The following is an 18,560-nucleotide window of genomic DNA, read 5'->3' on the forward strand; positions in this document are numbered from 1 at the left end:
ATAAACCTTTAATCTTTGTTTTCACTATTTTAAGGAGAACATACTAAATTCTTACTTGCAAATCGCATAACCTATGCTCCATTTCCAGAGATAAATCATAATTAGAATATAATTTCTGTCCTTGAATATACTATTGTTATAAATGCATTTGAAATATAGTTCCAAACTTAAATTTGGTTATGGAAGGAAATAATGCAAATGAAAAGCTGGTACAATACTTTTTAAGAAATTTTAAACTGCAACAATAACAAAGTGTATAAATACAATTCTTATTAATAATTTTTAAATATTGCATATTATATAAGCATATTTCTGCACATGTTAAATAACAGAACAGAGACGTTACAACTTTTATAATATTCAAAATTCCAACAACCATCCATTAGAACCTCAGAAGAATATATGCAAGCTTTGCCTAAATGTATCATAGAACAGAAGTGCTGTATCATATATATTGGTGTTACTGTACGCTGAATGCAGAATCATTCGCAGAGCGGAATTTTAATAAAAACAAGTTATCATTGCTATGTATAATGTGCCGGCTTCCTTTTTTAATCTAAAATTTAATTCACAGAAACACTGACTTAAATTTGCATGAAATCATGAATACTTATCTGTATTAGAATCTCATATGCTTCATTCTGAAAAGATCTATGTTAATTTTCAAAAAAGAAATTCACATAGATAGCAATATATCACAAACAGATATGCCATTACTGAGTTAGCCCAATGAGTCTTTTCACATACTACATACAACTTGAAAGAATCACTGAGCCTAAAAGTATACATCCTCATATTCAGGACTACTGCTATATACATAAGGAGAACAAAAAGCTTCATCACTCATGTCCTTAAAGAAAAATTAACGTATTTACGAAAGTGGCATTTTCTCCGCTATGGTAGGACTTGTTGCAGGAGTGGAAATTCTTGATGATCTGCCTTCGGCCATGTTTAGCGCTTCTTCAAAGCTGTAGGCACTGCTACTGCGAGAAGCTGACATTCTTGTCTAGAGGTTAGGACAAATAAAAAGAAGTTTTCATATTTCTTTTTGTCATATTGTAACATATAATATGTTACTGTAAAAGCCAGAAATTGGTAAATTCTAATGGTAAAAGCCAGAAATTAGCATTAGACGCATATGATGCAAGAAAGCAAGCTTATGCAGCATCAGCCAGAAAAAAAAAACCAAAAAAAAAAAAAACCCTTCCACTTCACCCCTCCGTTCATTCGAAATACCTGTCCAGCTGAGCCTTAAATTTATTTAGGCTACCAACTTCCACAACAGGGATGGAAGTCTGTTCCACCAACCAACTACCCGCTGGCTAAAGGCAAATTTCCGCACATCTATCCTACATCTGTCTTTCCTCAATTTGAATTTATGCCCTCTCAGGTGATTATTCTGAGCAAGAGGCAGTATCCCATCAGCATTGAGCATGCTCAAACCATTCAAGGCTTTGTACACCTCTATCAGATCACCTCACCGATGCCTAGTCTCCAGACACTGTAATTTGCAAAACCTAAGCCTTTCTTCATAAGAGCAACCCTTCGTTCCGTTCACTAATCGTGTTGCCCTTCTCTGAACTCTTTCCAGCAGCTCTACATCCTTCTTGAAATGAGGCCTCCAGACCTATATACAGTACTCCAGGTGCAGCCTGATCATTGCTTTATACAAGGGAATAATCACCTCCCTATCCCTGCTAGAAAAATTCCTGTATATCATTGATAACACACCATGAGTTACTCTTGCAGCCCATCTGCACTACTCAGAGAACTTCATATCTGCTTGCACAATTACCCCCAGGTCCTTTTCATTCTCTACCACTGTCAGTGTAGTACCACAGAGTTGATACGTTGCTCTGGGGTTGCTGTTTCCCATATGTAGTACTTTACATTTGTCAATGTTAAACTTCATTTGCCACCTCTCAACCCATCTGCTCAACCTTTCCAGATCCTGTTGCAGCAGCATAGCATCAGTAGCGTCCTTAACAACCCTGCCAACCATTGTATCGTCTGCAAACTTGGACATTAAGCTTGATATACCATCATCAATATTATTTATAAATACAGAAAACAACAATGGACCCAACACTGAACCCTGAGGGACTCCACTAATAATATTAGTCCACGATGAGCAGTGTCCATTAATTACCACTCTGTCTTCTGCCACTCAACCATCCCTTTATCCATAGCAACAATTTGCCACCAATGCCACACTGCTCCAATTTGAGCAGCAGTCTTCCATGTGCAACGGTATCAAAAGCCTTTCTAAGATCCAAATATATAATATCAAAGTTATTCCCTGCATCCAGTTCTTTTATGACTGCATCATAGTATCCAATCAAATTGGTCAGGCAAGACCTTCCCTTAACAAAACCATACTGTGTCTGAGCTATAATTAAATTCTTGTCAAGATGATCCTGCACTGCTTCCATTAATTTTTCTGGAACAGAAGTTAAACTCACAGGTCTATAATTACTTGTATCAGCCTTTGATCCTCCTTTGTGAATTGGGGTTACATTTGCACATCTCCAGTCTGTGGGTACCTCCCCTGAGTCCAAGGAAGCTCTCATAATTATGGCTAACTGATTGCTTACTTCCTTTGCTGCCTCCTTTAATATAACTGGATAGATCCCATCCACCCCAGGTGCCTTTCTTGTATTTATCTTCAATAATTTCTCCTCCAATTTACTCTCAATTATTACAAGATCATCTAGCTCACTGCCAGTGTTTACTTCATCTATGGCATTCCCCTTCCTGAATAACTCCTCATGTGTGAATGTCGATGCAAAATATTCATTTAGTTTGTTAGCTACCTGAGCAGGATCATGAACAGTTGAACCATCGATATCAAGTGGACCAATCTGATTCATCCCCTTCCTTCTAGAGTTTACATAAGTAAAGAACTCCTTGCTTTTTCTTTGCATCCCTTGCCAAAGATTTCTCATAATCTGCCTTCGCCTGCCTACCCTCCTTTGTAAATTGGTTACAGATCAACTTATACCTATCATAGCCTTCTGTGTCACATGTTAATTTATATGTATCCCATGCATTTTTCTTCTCTGCCACATGTCTCATTAGTTCATCTGACATCCATTTAGGCCTAAACCTTGAACAATATTCCTTAGTTGGTATGTAAAGCCCAGTAGCTTCCAAGATAAGTTCTTTGAATGCTTTCCATTTTGCGTTTGCTGTTGGTAACATCATCAGTTGGTCCCACTGTATAGAATTTAAATACTGTCTCAGACCATCGTAGTCGCCTTTACGAAAGTAATAACCCTTCTCTTTACCCCTGATGGTAGTTACCTCCTTGAGTAAATCCCACTTCAGCACACTGTGATCACTGCCACCTAGTGGTTCCTGTATCTGCAGATTCTTAACGCATGAAGAATCACTACTGATAATCAAATCAAGAGTGTTGCTCCCTCTAGTTGCCTCCCGAACATGCTGATTTAAAAAAAAAAAAAAAAATCATCATCCAGTAAATCCACAAAAGCCTTGCTAGTGTGTGAGTGACCAACCCACAAATTCCAGTCAATAACTGGGAAATTAAAATCCCCCATTATAAGACTCTCTGATTTACTGGCCCACTCTATTTCCCCGTACAGTTTCTTATTATACTCATCAGAGTCATTAGGCCTATAGCACCCTCCTACTCTCAATTTTGATCTCCCAATGCTTATGTCACACCAAAGTGACTCGACACTGCGCTTGTCCAGCGATGTCGACTGGCTTCACTTCCTTGGATTTTGTGTGTTTCTTAACTAATAGCATAACCCCCCCCCCACCTTCCTTTCCTGTCTATCTTTTGTGTAGACGTACTCCCCAAATTCCAGTTCTGCATTACTTATATCTGTGTGACACCATGTCTCTGATATCCCAACAATATCCGCCTTTGATGCTTTGAGCAATACCTCAAATTCATTTACCAAACTCCTAGCATTGGTGTATACGCAAGCAAACATGCACCTGTTCTTTTTCTTAGCTACCCTAACACAACCCATGTGTTTACTTGTATCCCAATGGCTCCCAGCAGTCTCTGAAATATCCTGCATCTTATTTTCCAAGCTGCTGCTCATTCCAATAGAAGCAGTGCAAGAATCACTTTCACCTCTGCCAGTGGCTACTGTTAATCTATTAGTCCTGGTATCCCCCCCCCATCTAGCAGTTTTCCGACCCACCTAACACTGCCTCGATAGCATCAGCAAACATTTTTGCACCCTTTCTATTTAAGTGTACCCCATCCCTGTAGAAGCAGTCTCTCCTGTTAACAAGTAGAGACCAGGCTGAAAAAAATTCTACCCCTTGAGCCTTGCACAATCTTTCCAGGGCCGAATTGATCGACAGGGCTCTCATCATATACTCTCTCCTATCGTGTCTGGGCAGAATTGCAGAAATAAATACATTACACTTTGTTTCAGACTTTTACTTCTTTGATATGGAAAATTCTAGGCCTTTCCTAGCTTTTATCTTTTGCTAGAATGACTGTATTGGTAAAAAAGCCCATTTGATAATTATATATGCAAATTCTCTCCCATTATTTAAGTGAAATACTATATATATGGAGTATCACTGAATTATGACCACCCCTATGAAAACTGAATGCGACCTGTTGACTACGTGACATACAAGAGTGTGGAGTTAGTCGACCTACATAGCATAGATAAAGTGGCAGTGGTTCAGTAGGTAGTAAAATTCCGAGCGTGATGGGTAAAAGGAAGGATTTATTGGACTTTGATACAGGGCAGATTGTGGGTGCTCGACGAGCTGGTGCCTCAATTCCCAAAAAGGCTGAACTGCTGGGGTGTTTGAGAGCCACCATATTTAAAGTGTACCAGGACTGGCGTCAAAATGGTCAAACAATGACCCGACGGCAAAATTGCAAAAGTCAGTGAAAAGTTGATGTTAGAGGTAAGCGCCAGGTACGACGACTCAAACAGACATAGCACTGTTGAAGAGTTGACTACCCAATACAACATGGGCCAACCCAGAACAATATCTGGCATGACCATGTGTCGAACGCATGGGCTACACCAGTAGATGATCCCTACAGCATCCTCTCCTAACCAAGGTTCATCAGCGTAAAAGACTCGCCTGGTGCAAAGAGCATGCAAGTTGGACATTAGAAGACTGGAAGGTGTGCTGGTCGGATGAATCACGTTATTTACTCCACACTGTGGATGGTCGTGCGAGGCTCTTGATCCATCATGCATGGTATCAAAAGTGCAGACCGGTGGAGGCGGTTGTATGGAGTGGGGCACGTTTCTCTGGCAGGAACTTGTACCCCTGGTGCATGTGGAACAATGCATCAATGGTCTCCGCTATTGTCAACTGCTTGCTGACTGTGTACACCCTGCTATGTTACACTTTTTCCCGAATGGCGATGGTGTCTTCCAAGACAACGCGCCGAGCCATCAGGCTCTTGTTGTGCAGGAATGGTTTGAGGAACACAGTTCTGACTTCCAGAATATCGACTGGCCTCCGAACTCCACCGATATCAATCCCAGCGCACTTGTGGGTCAATATGGAAAGGCATATCAGGTGTCTGGATACACCAATCGCCTCCATACCTGCATTGCTGATCGCACACAGCTTGGTTGGCCATAGCTCCCAAACACTTCCGACATCTTGTTGAATCAATACCACGTCGATAGCTGCTGTATTGAGGGCAAAAGAAGGACCTATGAAGTATTAGGTAGGTGGTCATAATTCAGTGATCACTCAGTGTATATTAGGCACTCTGAATATAATGAATGTTACCCAGAACCATTAATATGAAATATTTTTGAAATTATCACTGATTTCTTTTTTGCATCTCCAAGGTATTTAAAAATAGTGTTGTGATAATCGCAAATATGATTATCATTGTTCTGATTTTTAAACAAGGGCATGGAGAGGAACATAATTCCTATCCCCACAAAGTTGCCTAGGTAAAATTCATTATATTCAGAGTACCTAATACACTACTTCATTCAGACAATAGAAGAGAATTGATAGGTTCTATGTACAGTGATGCCTCAACTTGTAATTTGTCCTCATAATTATTATAAAATAAAACAAGCTCCTATTTAAATCCATTGTTTATTAAATAATATTGTATCAATTAATATTATAAAAAGCAAAGAATACCTTCATATTGCTATATGCACTTCCTACTCTTTCTTCAAATGATTTAAAAGCAGTAGAATTCCTGAAAGAGCAAAAATAATAAATTAGGATATTTTGTTTTTTTTCGTTTTAAATTACATGTCATTTAAGATATCCTCTAATGAAGAATTTCAATTTCTGTTCTATCACACTACACCAAGCACTTAAATAAAAAATTGCAGATGTTTGAACTACGTTGGTTAAAGCGTTGTAATACAAGAATAAGATTTTATTCACAAAATATTAACAAAAAATTACTTAAAAGGTACAATGCAAATTCCAACAACCAGCCTGCACTAACAGCCATTGCTTGAGGTTAACTCAACAAGTGAAAATAGGCTCCCAAGAAAGCCCACAAAGGATCGTAATAATAGGTCATAAATACACAAACTAAGAACTGCAGTCAGATTCAAAGTGGGCACACCTTTTATATAATCATCAGGGAAATAGCAAGCTAGGTGAGAAGACAAGTAATAAATATAAAAGATGGGAATAGTACATACACCGATGAGCCAAAACATTATGACCAGTGAGTCGTTATGCAAATCGAAGCAACTGCAGGTGAACTACGGCACGTGTGTGGGTCAAGACATGGTATAAAAAACACCTGATACTGAGCTCCATTAATCAGTGTTACTCTTGTTCTTCAGATGTGACAGGCAGTGGACTTAAGCAAGTTTGACAAAAGCCAAACGACTGGGTCAGAACATATCCGAAATGGCATGACAGGTGGGGTGCTCGTGGTCAGCGGTCATTAGTATCTACCGAAAGTGGTCTGAGGAGGGAAAACCCACGAACCGCCGGTGAGGTGCTGGATGACTATGGCTCATCGATGCTCAAGGTGAGCAAAGGCTCTCCTGGATGATACGTGGCAACTGTGGTGCAACTAGCCGGTAATTGGAATGCTGGTGATGGGAGTAATGTGTCACAACACACAGTACATAGAATCCTGCTGAAAATAGGGCTGTGTAGCAAGCAGGCCGCTCAAAGTGCCCATGCTAACTGGCGCCTCTGTAGCCAGGAGCAGCAATGCATAGCACACGCTTCTTGATTAGACTGGGGTTCAAGCCCGTGACCACCAAATATGGAGGATGCGGAAAGGTCAGGGAATGACCATTGCATATCTCCGGAGCAATATGGCCTTAGTTGCTAATGCTCCTAAAAGCCAAATAACAAACAAACCATGCTAACCATGGTTCACCAGTGACAGCACCTACAATGGGCACGCAAGCATCGAAACTGGACTTTGAGTGATTAGAAGAAAGTTGTCTGGTCCGATGAATCACGTTTCCTGTTGCACTATGTGGACGGCTGGGTATGTGTGCGTCATTTACCTGGGGAAGTGATGGTGCCTGGATGCACCGTGAGACGAAAACAAGCCAGTGGCGGCAGTGTCATGCTTTAGACAATGTTCTGCTAGGATACCCTGGGACCCGTCATCCATGTGCTGGGCACTCTGACGTCTACTACCTACCTAAACATCAATGCTGACTAGGTACACCCTTTCATGGCAACAGTCTTCCCCTCTGGAGGTGCCGTCTTTCAGCAGGATAATGCGCCATGCTACACTGCCCAGATTGTTCAAGACTGGTTCGCAGAACATGAGGAAGACTTCTAGGTATTGCCCTAGCTTCCAAATTCCCCAGACATCAATCCCATCAAGCATCTGTGGTTTGTGTTGGAACAGCAACTCCAATTTGCAGTGTCTCAACCACAGACATTACAGGAATTAAAGGATCTGCTGGTTACGTTTTGCTACCAGATACCACAAGGCATTAGAAATCATGTCGTGTCCATGCCTCACTGGGTACGAGCTGTTTTGGCTCATCAGTGTACAAGGAGGAGGTGATGGGGTAACATGAAAGCAAGAATTTTGAAATAATTCCAAACATCAGAAATCACTACTAGCCTATTAATATTCAGTTGTTCACAAATACATTTGATTTGTTATATCGTGGATAATTGCATTCTATTGAAATAACACCCAAAAATCACATAAAACATACCCAAATGTCATATTGGGAACATACCCAAAAATCACACAAATTGCAAAGCAACCTGGAATTTCAAAGCTTATTTTTCATACTGTCTATTAAACACTCTTCTGATTTTGTTAATCTTCTGATTTTGTTAATATTTCTATTGCAGATAATCAAGAAATATATTCTAAAAATTTTGCTTTTAATCTCTTGGTATTCACACAGCAACACTGCCATTCTGAATTCATAGACTAATGGCAATTTTTGATGCATGGTGTTATTCAATAATAACCCCCCCACCATGAGTTATTCTGACTTTCAGCCCAAATATCATGCAAATTGGCCTGTGAACAAACACACTTGTCAGACATAATACACTATGGTGCAATATGGTCTAAAGTTACTGATCCACCTAAAACCCAATAACCACAAAGCATCCTTTTATTGTAAATTAAACTGCAACTCATAAAAGAAACAAGAAACTGTGTGATAGCAAAAAAGTTAGTACAACAAAGATGAAAGTTTTAGCAAAGATTTGGGTAGGAAGAAGAAAAAATTAGTACTGCATAAAGTATCAGTGGTCAGAGGGCAACTATTAATCTGAAATCCACGAGAAAAAAACTGTTTTCGGAATCAGCATTCATTCCTACCATGTATATTGGATATACAATTCAAACATTATATTTTGATCTTCCCCAAAGAACTGATACTGACGTGAAGTAACAGTGTACAGTATGATTACTTATCAGCACTGGCTGTTATTACATTATTCTATAAAAGAATGACACTACCTAAACTTTTGTTTAAAAAAAATGGACCATATATTTTGCCTGTAGGCGTATGGTATTTGATAAATACAGGAAATTTTTTATAAAAAACAGATTTTTTAAATTACATTTATTATTAGCAATTTGAGTAATTAATCATACTAAAACATTTCATAAAAATCTTGAACTGTTGATAAGTGTACACACAGACAAGGAGACATTTGAAAACTTCATGGCCTGAGTATGAAGGGTTTATGTGAGGAGTCTGGTAATATGTTACTTTTACTTTTCTATGTAGTTCCCTCTGGAGTCCATACACTTTTGCCACTGATGCTGCAATGCATTGAAAGAAAGTTTTCTCTTGGCCCTCCAGGAATGCATCTACTGCAATGATGTCACTGTCAGTGGGGAAAAATGGATGCCAACCAGATATTTTTTTAAATTAGGAAATAGGGGAAGTCTGATGAATTATGGGAATGGTCTAAGATTTCAAAGCTGCATTCATGCAGTGAAAATGACAGATTTGTGAGCACGTGTTGTGTTGATGGAACAAGACTCCTTTGTTGAGTTTTCCCTCGGCATTTGTCTTTGATGTTTTCACTTCTGAAAACATCAAATTTCACTTCTAAGTTGTTTTCAAAAACAACTTACAAAGTTTGCATAACATCTCCGTGACTGTTTGACCTTTCTGAAGATAATCCACTAGCAACACTCCATCAGCATCCCAAAACACTTTTTTCTGCTGGCAAAGTGATTCTATCACTTTGCCAGCAGATGTGAGTCCATCATTTTTTATGAAGTGATGGACCCACATCTCATCCATGCTCCCAAACCTTGTAAGGAAATTTGCTAGAAATGCTTGAAAATGATGCAAACGTTGGCTTCACTTGACACCTCTTGTGCATTTTTAATCTGCTGCCAATAACTTTGGGACCCATCATGCTGATATCTCATGAAAAAGGTATCATGTGATACCTTTTTCACGAGAACTTCTGTTATTATATGGTACATACATTTATATGAGATGCCCAAGATGCTGGAAATGTGCCGATCTGTCATTTGTCAATCACTCATCACCTGATCATGCACACTGTCAACTCCTGGAGTGATGGACATTGCAGGTCTTCCACAGTGTGGGTCATCTTCCAGGCTTTCCCTCCTTGTTTAAATTCTGCTACTTAATCCTTAACCAAGGAATATGAAGGAGTATTCTCCCTAGTATTGTAACCACATCCTCAAATTGCCTTTGGCATTAGTTCCTCCCCCCACCAAATATCAGATGACTGCATGGTGACTGATTTTGTTAGGGGAGAGAGAGAGAGCGCACAAGACTGGTTTTTCACTGGAAACCTGTCAGACAAGTAAACTCCAAAGATACTTTTATAGTAATCAATGCTATTTTTTGGATTCTCACTGACATATGTTTAGCTAATAAACCTTTTTATAACCACACAGTTCAACTATAAACATTGCACTGAGTGTATCAACTGATAACTTTCCCCTACTGATGCTTAATTGCTCAATTCTGTTGCATCTCTTTCAACAGTGAAGCTAGCCTTCACTTACCATTAAGCTTTCTTTTTGCATCAATACATTTTTATAATGGCAACACTTTCTACTTTAATGGCATTTGCATCCTTATTTGTAATATACGTGTAATATCTGTGCAATGAACATAATTGCAAAGCATCAAACAGATGCCCAACTTTGAATTTCTGGAAAACTTTTATTTATTTACTTTTCATTATTTCTGAAGTACATCTATGCTTGGTCTTTTACTAAAAATTTATTAAATGTGATGTTTTATTTAAAAATTTGCTTTTTTTTTTTTTTTTTACATGTTATTTTTGGTGCAACAAAACTTTTATTAGTTCTGCTGAAAATAAAAAAGGTAGTCAAAATATAAATATGAAAGTAGTAGTAACTTACAGTTTCCAGTTCAGAAAACTAGGAGTGCAAAAATTCAAACAGATTAATAAAAATAAATAAGACAAAAACAATAATTAAACCTAAAACAAAGAGGAACAAATTGCCAGAGAAGACATGTCGTGCTAGTTTTGGTTTCAGTAACATATTGTTCACAACACACCAAAACCAAGACTAGCAAGTTGAAGCTGAAGGCAAAAATAGTAGTTGCATGGCACCCAACAGGTTTTTTGCATATGTAATTCCAAATAAATAATAATTACTAACTTCCAAAACAAAAGCTTCACTACATTTAGGAAGATCCTGAAGATTCAGCCATTAGTTACTTCTACCCATTGCACATGGGTAGAAGTAATCCCAGAGAAACATACCAACTGTGTGGTACTACCCTAAAGGTGGTAGAAAATGAAAAAGACCTGGGAGTAATTGTGCAGTCAGATATGAAGTTTTCTGAGCAATGCAGACAGGATGCCAGGGCAGGTCATGGGCTTTTGTCAATGATACAAAGGGTACTAGGAAAGTTTTGCAATACAGCTTTGTTTATTTAATTTTTTCAAAGTAATTTCCTCTGCATTCAATACACCTCTCCATCCTCCGAAACCAATCTTTAAACCAGTTCTGCCAAGTTTCACTAGGGAGTAAAGCACACTCGTTGTCCCAAGCCCGTAGAAGGTCCTCATCACTGGAAAACCGCCTCCCTTTTAGCTTCATTTTCACATGCGGGAACAGTGCAAAGTCGCAGGGAGCAAGGTCTGGACTGTAGGGAGGGTGCTCGAGAAGTTTCAGTCCTGTCGTGGTCAAATATTCTGTGCAGGCTTTGGCGCGGTGAGCTGGAGCATTATCGTCATGGAGGTACCAGGTGTCCATTCTTGACTTTGGCCGCAGGTTCTTCATAGATCCAATGACTTTAGGCAGGCATTGTTCAGTATACCACTTAGCTGTGACTGTCTTCTGCGTGTCCAAAATGACACGTTCCACAATTCCACTCGATTTGAAAAATACAGCTATCATTTTCTTCTTTACAGATCGGGATTTTCTGACAATTACGGGTGTGTCGTCATCACCAAAGACCCAAACTTTGTTTTGAGCCTTGGTCGGCAGATCATAATAGTACAGCCAAGTCTCGTCACCTGTCACGATGTTGTTCACATACCGAGATTGTCCCTTATCAAACTTTTTTAACATCTCCCGGCACCAAGTCACACGTCGTGTCATCTGCTCTTCAGTCAGCTGATGCGGCACCCAGAGAGAACAAAGTTTCTTCACGTGCAAATGATCTTGCAGAATCGAACAAATTGCTGGTGCATTTAGGCCCAAAGTATCCTCTATCTGTTGGTAGGTCACTCGCCTGTTTTCGTCAAGCATTTTCCTCACAGCAGTAACGTTTTCCTCCGTAACCGACGTTCGTGGCCTTCCCGGCCTCTCCGAATCCTCCAGAGTGAAATTTCCCCTTTGGAATTCTCTATACCACCTGAATATCGTTGTACGATGTGGACAATCATCATCTAGTGCAAGAGTCATTTCTTCTAAGCACTGGTCTATGGTTAAACCACGCACGAAATTATACCGCAAAACTGTCCTTATCTCATTTCGTGACCAGGATGCCATCGCAAGCACTTTACACTCTCACTACCAATGAATAACTGAGCCCATCGACTTGGCGCGGCGGCTACTATGCACGTATGAACATGTCTCAACATGCAGCAACAAGCAGCTTCCTGTGATTCATTCTTGCGTCATATTGCAAAACTTTCCTAGTACCCTTTGTATATAGGAATTTTGCTAGCAGGGAAAAGGAGGTGATTGTCCCTCTGTATAAGGCAATGGTCAGGCCACGTCTTGAGTACTGCGTACAGGTCTGGAGGCCTCATTTTAGGAAGGATGTAGATTTGCTTGAGCGTGTACAGAGAAGGGCAACAAGATTGGTGAGGGGAATGAAGGGATCCTCTTAAGTTCTGCAATTTGCAGTGGCTGGAGACTAGGCACCTGCATGGTGATCTGATTGAGGTGTATAAGGCCTTGAATGGGTTGAGCACGCTGAATTCTGACGGGATTATTCCACTTGCTGAGATTACAAACCTGAGGGGGCATGAATTCAAATTGAGGAAAGACGGTTGTAGAATAGATGTGCGGAAATTTGCCTTTAGCCAGCGGGTGGTTAACTGCTGGAACAAACTTCCATCTGTTGCTGTGGAAGTTGATAGGTTGAATAAATTTAAGGAGGAACTGGACAGGCATTTGGAGGGAATGGTGTGTTTTTTTTTTTTTTTTGGCTGATGCTGCATAAGCTCATACACTTGCTTTCTTGCATCACATGCCACTACTACTACTAGCACTGAACCAACAATTAATGCACAAGTTATTTTGGAAAAGTATCTGTCAGGTCCCATGCAAGCACTGTTAGATTGAAAACTGGAACCCTAATTGGCATTTCTTTGCTACATTTTTTTTGCTAACCAAGAACCACAAAGGAACATTAAAAATTTTGAGTTTGGACATTTTTTTTTTTTTTTTTCCCCTTTTTAATGTATAACATGAATAAATGCTGTTTCTGAATCAAACTGTATTAAAAATTCTAATTATGTTGATCCCAGCAGTTGCAAATACTAATTCTAAAGATGCTTTTTTTTTTTTTTTTTTTTTATAAAGGCTATGTATTGCAATCATAAGAGCTTCACAACATTTAGGAAGATTCTGAAGGTTCAGTCATAGCACTGAACCAACAATTAATGCACAAGTTATTTTGGAAAAGTATCTGTCGGGTCCCATGGGTTGTGAAACAAAGTAATATACATATAAACAAACAAGGACTAATATAATTTCCTTTGTTTCAACAGTCATTCTTATAAGAATTTGTAATTTAATTCTTGAAATGCAAGTGTATTACATTTATTTATATACAATGTAGTGTTTATTGTATTAATTCGAAAAAAGAAAGAATGCCAAGCTTGGGTAGGTCAAGAAGCAGTGAGGAGGGACTACTGTTTCAGTTTGTTAGGCAGTTTAGCTAAGAAATCAAGATTATCACTACAATGACGAGTTTTTGTTATCAGGATGCTAATGGCACAATATCAACTAGTCAAACAATGTTACCCATGGTATAAGCAAAATTTTAGTAATGAACTGAATATTTATTTAGCACACCAAATATTTATTAAATATTCTGTGTGCTGAATGAATTGATTTTAAGTCATAGGCTTTATTAAAATTGTCTGTAGAAAGATACACAGCTAGCCTTTTTCCCATGATGTATCTTTTATATCTTGTGAATAACAAAAGAAAAGCAAACATGTGAAGTAATTTTATGTCCTGAACAAAAACTCTTTTGATATTTATGCCAACTTAAGAGCAATTAGATATCCTTATCAACAACTTTAAAAAACAAAACAGACAGTTCAGAAAGCCTACTTGACTTCTCCTATCTTTTTCGTAACACTAGCACTGAAAGTTCCAAGAACTGAAGTTGTCTTTTCCCCAGCAGTTTTAAGTGTTTGGCTTGTTTTCTGATACCTGAAATATTATGAAAGATCAACATAATCTTCAATTATAATGATAAAAAAAGTTTAACAAAGGTATTCTACAAAATAAAAACAATTACTGTATGGATAAAAATTATCATACAATTTCATATATAAAGTTAATGAAGAATAACTTCATAAAAATGAAAATTAATGGCACAATTGTATACAGCTTTAATTGTTTTTGCAAATAATTAAATTTCACATAAGAAATCACAATTTAAATTCATATAATTTACTATAATCAACAATGTGATACATATCTTTATCAACAACTTAATAAGCAAAACAGACAAGTTCAGAAAGCCTACTTGACTTCTATCTTTTTCGTAACACTAGCACTGAAAGTTCCAATAACTGAAGTTGTCTTTTCCCTGGCAGTTTTAAGTGTTTGGCTTGTTTTCTGATACCTGAAATTTAATTCAAAACCTGTACTAAAATACACGTTTCGAATTAAATCACAATCTTCTAAAATAGGTGATTAACCTTTTCACGAGCAAATACACAGATCTATGTTTTTCATGTGTGGGCTATTCTGGATATTGATATTTGATATTTATTACTTAACACGGTCCCAGCCAACGAATGGCAACCCCGCTGTCAGTTACACATAATTTAGCAGTACTCTTATATACTCCCTCTCCTGTTTGCCCAAGTACAGGAAGGGAAAAAACCTGCCATGACCAAAAAAGACTGATACGAACAAATTGAAAAATAATCAAATTATATAAAAAATAAAATATACGTATAATTAAATTTCAGACAAAGTCCAAACTTCATTGGAAAGATCTACATCTGCTCACTATCTGTTGGAAAGCCAGCAGTGCCAGCAGCTGCCGAGAGCAGAAATACCGGCACAAGGAGCTGCCGAGAGCAGAAATGCCTGCACAAGGAGCTGGAGTTGCAGTGGATATAGCAGACTCAAGCCTCCACGATTTCACAGAATTCTAGGTAATTCGGCATACACCATACCGCATTACAAATCCTTCCAGATGCAGAAGAGTCTTCCACCTAAGAAATATTGCAGATGCAAAGGCTTGGAAAGCCAAGAAGTTCGCTAGAATTGTATCAACTAGAATTGTCTCGCAGCCTTCTGCCATAAGATTGAGATTACTAACCCGAGATACCAATTCAATTCTTAGATCGCAGTACTCCTCACAGTTGTACATAATGTTCCCATGATTCTCTTTTGCCACAATGGCAACTAGATATTTCATTAATTCCTAAATCATGCAACTTTGCATTAATCGAACCAGGACCAGTTAATAAGAACATAGCATGTAAGTTTGGAGCAAACCACTTGAATTTTATCGAGGCTGCATTTCTTAAATCTAGGAAAAATTTTTGTGTAATCTGCCCTTTATCACAAACACTCCAATGCTCTTGCTAGACTTTTACCAAAGCATCCCAGATTCTTGTCCTTTCCTTCCTGGGATCTTCAGAATGTCCACCTGCATATTCAGAAAAGAACAGGAAATGCCACAGTGGATGAAGTAAGCCAATGCACAATACAATAAATGCAGATCAACAGGCAATTTTCCAGTCACAATCTGCAAAGCTGGGGTCGACACAGCTCTGCATGCCATGCACATCCTAAGGAGCATTACTCTTTGAATGGAACTGAGCTTTCTAGTATACACTTTTCCACTTACATGTTCAAACCAAATTGGTGCACCATGGGGATAAATACACATTCATATAGCAAGTTCAGTGCCTTACCTTTTATTCCCCACCCAACTCTAGTGATTCGAGTAATCATCCCAATAAATTTCCTCACCTTTTATGATAGATAAGTAATATGTGATACTAAAGTCAAAGATATGTAAAACATAATTTCTCTGTACAATGAACAATTGCACAGAGAAATAGAGTGGGCTAGTAAATCGGAATGTCTTATAATGGGGGATTTTTAACTTCTCAGATATTGACTGGAATTTGTGGGTTGGTCACTCACACACACTAGTCAGACTTTTGTGGATTTATTGGATGATTGTTTTCTGCAGCAGCATGTTCGAGAGGCAACCAGAGAAAGTAATACTCTTGATCTGGTTATCAGCAGTGATCATTCGTGTATTACGAATTTGCAGATAAAGGAACTACTAGGTGGCAGTGATCACAGTGTACTGATGTGGGATTTACTTAAAGATTTAATTACCATCAGGGGTAAAGGAAAGGGTTTTTGCTTCCATAAAGGTGAGTACAGTGGTCTCCGACAGTTTTTAAATTCTGTACAGTGGGATAACCTGACGATGTTACCAACAGTAAATTCTAAGTGGGAAGCATTCAAGGAATTAATCGTGGATGCTACTAAAAGAGTCATACCTATTAAGAAATATTGTTCAAGGTTTAGGCCTAAATAGTTATCTAATGAACTAACGAGACTCGTAACAGAGAAGAAAAATGCATGGGATGCATATAAATTATCAAGCGACTCAGAAGCCTATGGCAGATATAAGCTAGTCTGTAATCAGGTCACAAAGGAAGTTAGGCAGGCGAAGGCAGATTACGAGAAATCCTTGGCAAAAGATGCTAGGAAAAACAGCAAGGATTTCTTTACTTATATAAACTCTAAAAGGAAGGGGATGAATCTGATTGGTCCGCTTGACATCGATGGTTCGACTGTTGATGATCCTGCTCAGAGAGCAAATAAACTGAATGAGCATTTTGCATCTACATTCACGCATGAGGAATTATTAAGGTTTGAAAATGGCAGAAGGTTATCAAATTGTAGCAGGATACTTAATGATTTTGTAATAACTGAAAATAAGGTGGAGGAGAAATTGTTGAAGTTAAACATAAAAAAAGCACCTGGGGTGAATGGGATCTATCCAGTTATATTAAAGGAGGTGGCAAAGCAACTAAGCAAACCCTTAGCAATAATTATGAGAGCATCCTTGGACTCAGGGGAGGTTCCCATGGACTGGAGATGTGTATCCCCAATGGACTGGAGGTTCCCATGGACTGGAGATGTGTATCGACAAATGTATCCCCAATTCAGAAACTGGGATCGCAGGGTGACACGAGTAATTACAGACCATTTAGTTTAACTTCTGTTCCGGGTAAAATAATGGAGTCACTGGTTAAAGATGCATTGCAGGATCATCTAGACAAGACTGCAGCAATAATTCAGACACAGCATGGGTTTGTTAAGGGAAAGTCTTGTCTAACAAATTTTATAGGATATTATGATGTGGTTACAAAGGAACTGGATGCAAAAAATAATTTTGATATCATATATTTGGATTTCAGGAAAGCTTTTGACACTGTTGCACATGGAAGACTATTGTACAAATTGGAGCAGAATGGTATTAAGGGTAAGTTGCTACAATGGATAAAAGGATGGTTACGTGGGAGAAGACAGAGGGTGGTAATCAATAGGTGCTGCTCTTCGTTGACTAATGTTATTAGTGGTGTCCCACAGGGTTCGGTGTTAGGTCCACTGTTGTTTTGTATATTTATCAATGAAGGTATATCAGGCTTAATGCCGAAGTTTGCAGGTGATACAAAGGTTGGCAGGGTTGTTAATGACAGTAATGGCAGTGTGCTACTGCAACAGGATCTAGATAATTTGGGCAGATGGGCTAAGAAGTGGCAACTGAAGTTTAACCTTGACAAATGCAAAGTACTGCATATGGGTAGAAATAACCCCAGAGAAACGTACCAACTGTGTGGTACTACACTTAAGGTGGTAGTAAATGAAAAAGACCTGGGAGTAATTGTGCAGTCAGATATGAAGTTTTCTGAGCAATGCAGACAGGCTGCCAGGGTAGGTCATGGTGTTTTGTCAATGATATATAGGAATTTTGCTAGCAGGGAGAAGGAGGTGATTGTCCCTCTGTATAAGGCAATGGTCAGGCCACGCCTTGAGTACTGCGTACAGGTCTGGAGGCCTCATTTTAGGAAGGATGTAGATTTACTTGAGCGTGTACAGAAAAGGGCAACAAGATTGGTGACGGGAATGAAGGGATCCTCTTACCAAGATAGGCTTAAGTTCTGCAAATTGCAGTGGCTGGAGACTAGGCACCTGCACGGTGATCTGATTGAGGTGTATAAGGACTTGAATGGGTTGAGCACGCTGAATTCTGATGGGATCCTTTCACTTGTTCAGATTACGAACCTAATGGGGCATAAATTCAAATTAAGAAAAGACAGATGTAGAATAGATGGTGCGGAAATTTGCCTTTAGCCAGCGGGTGGTTAATTGCTGGAACAAACTTCCAAATGTC

General features: G+C 38.8%; 1 protein-coding gene across 3 annotated transcripts in view; it reads right to left on the reverse strand.

Annotated features, from left to right (window-relative positions):
* Positions 1-529: 529 nt before the first annotated feature.
* LOC150075430 (uncharacterized) overlaps positions 530-18,560 on the reverse strand; it is a 112,089-nt gene continuing 94,058 nt past the window's right edge. For all 3 annotated transcript variants that reach the window (XM_090388356.1, XM_090388355.1, XM_090388354.1), the window contains 3 exons: positions 14,225-14,326; positions 6,127-6,187; positions 530-1,006 (listed from right to left, as the gene is read on the reverse strand). In XM_090388356.1, coding sequence (XP_090244482.1) covers positions 872-1,006; positions 6,127-6,187; positions 14,225-14,326 — 298 coding nt within the window. In that variant the 3' untranslated portion in view covers positions 530-871. The remainder of the gene's footprint in view (positions 1,007-6,126; positions 6,188-14,224; positions 14,327-18,560) is intronic.

Source organism: Mastigoproctus giganteus, chromosome 14, assembly GCF_048544385.1.
Source record: "Mastigoproctus giganteus isolate SK-2022 chromosome 14, ASM4854438v1, whole genome shotgun sequence".
Taxonomy (NCBI): domain Eukaryota; kingdom Metazoa; phylum Arthropoda; class Arachnida; order Uropygi; family Thelyphonidae; genus Mastigoproctus; species Mastigoproctus giganteus.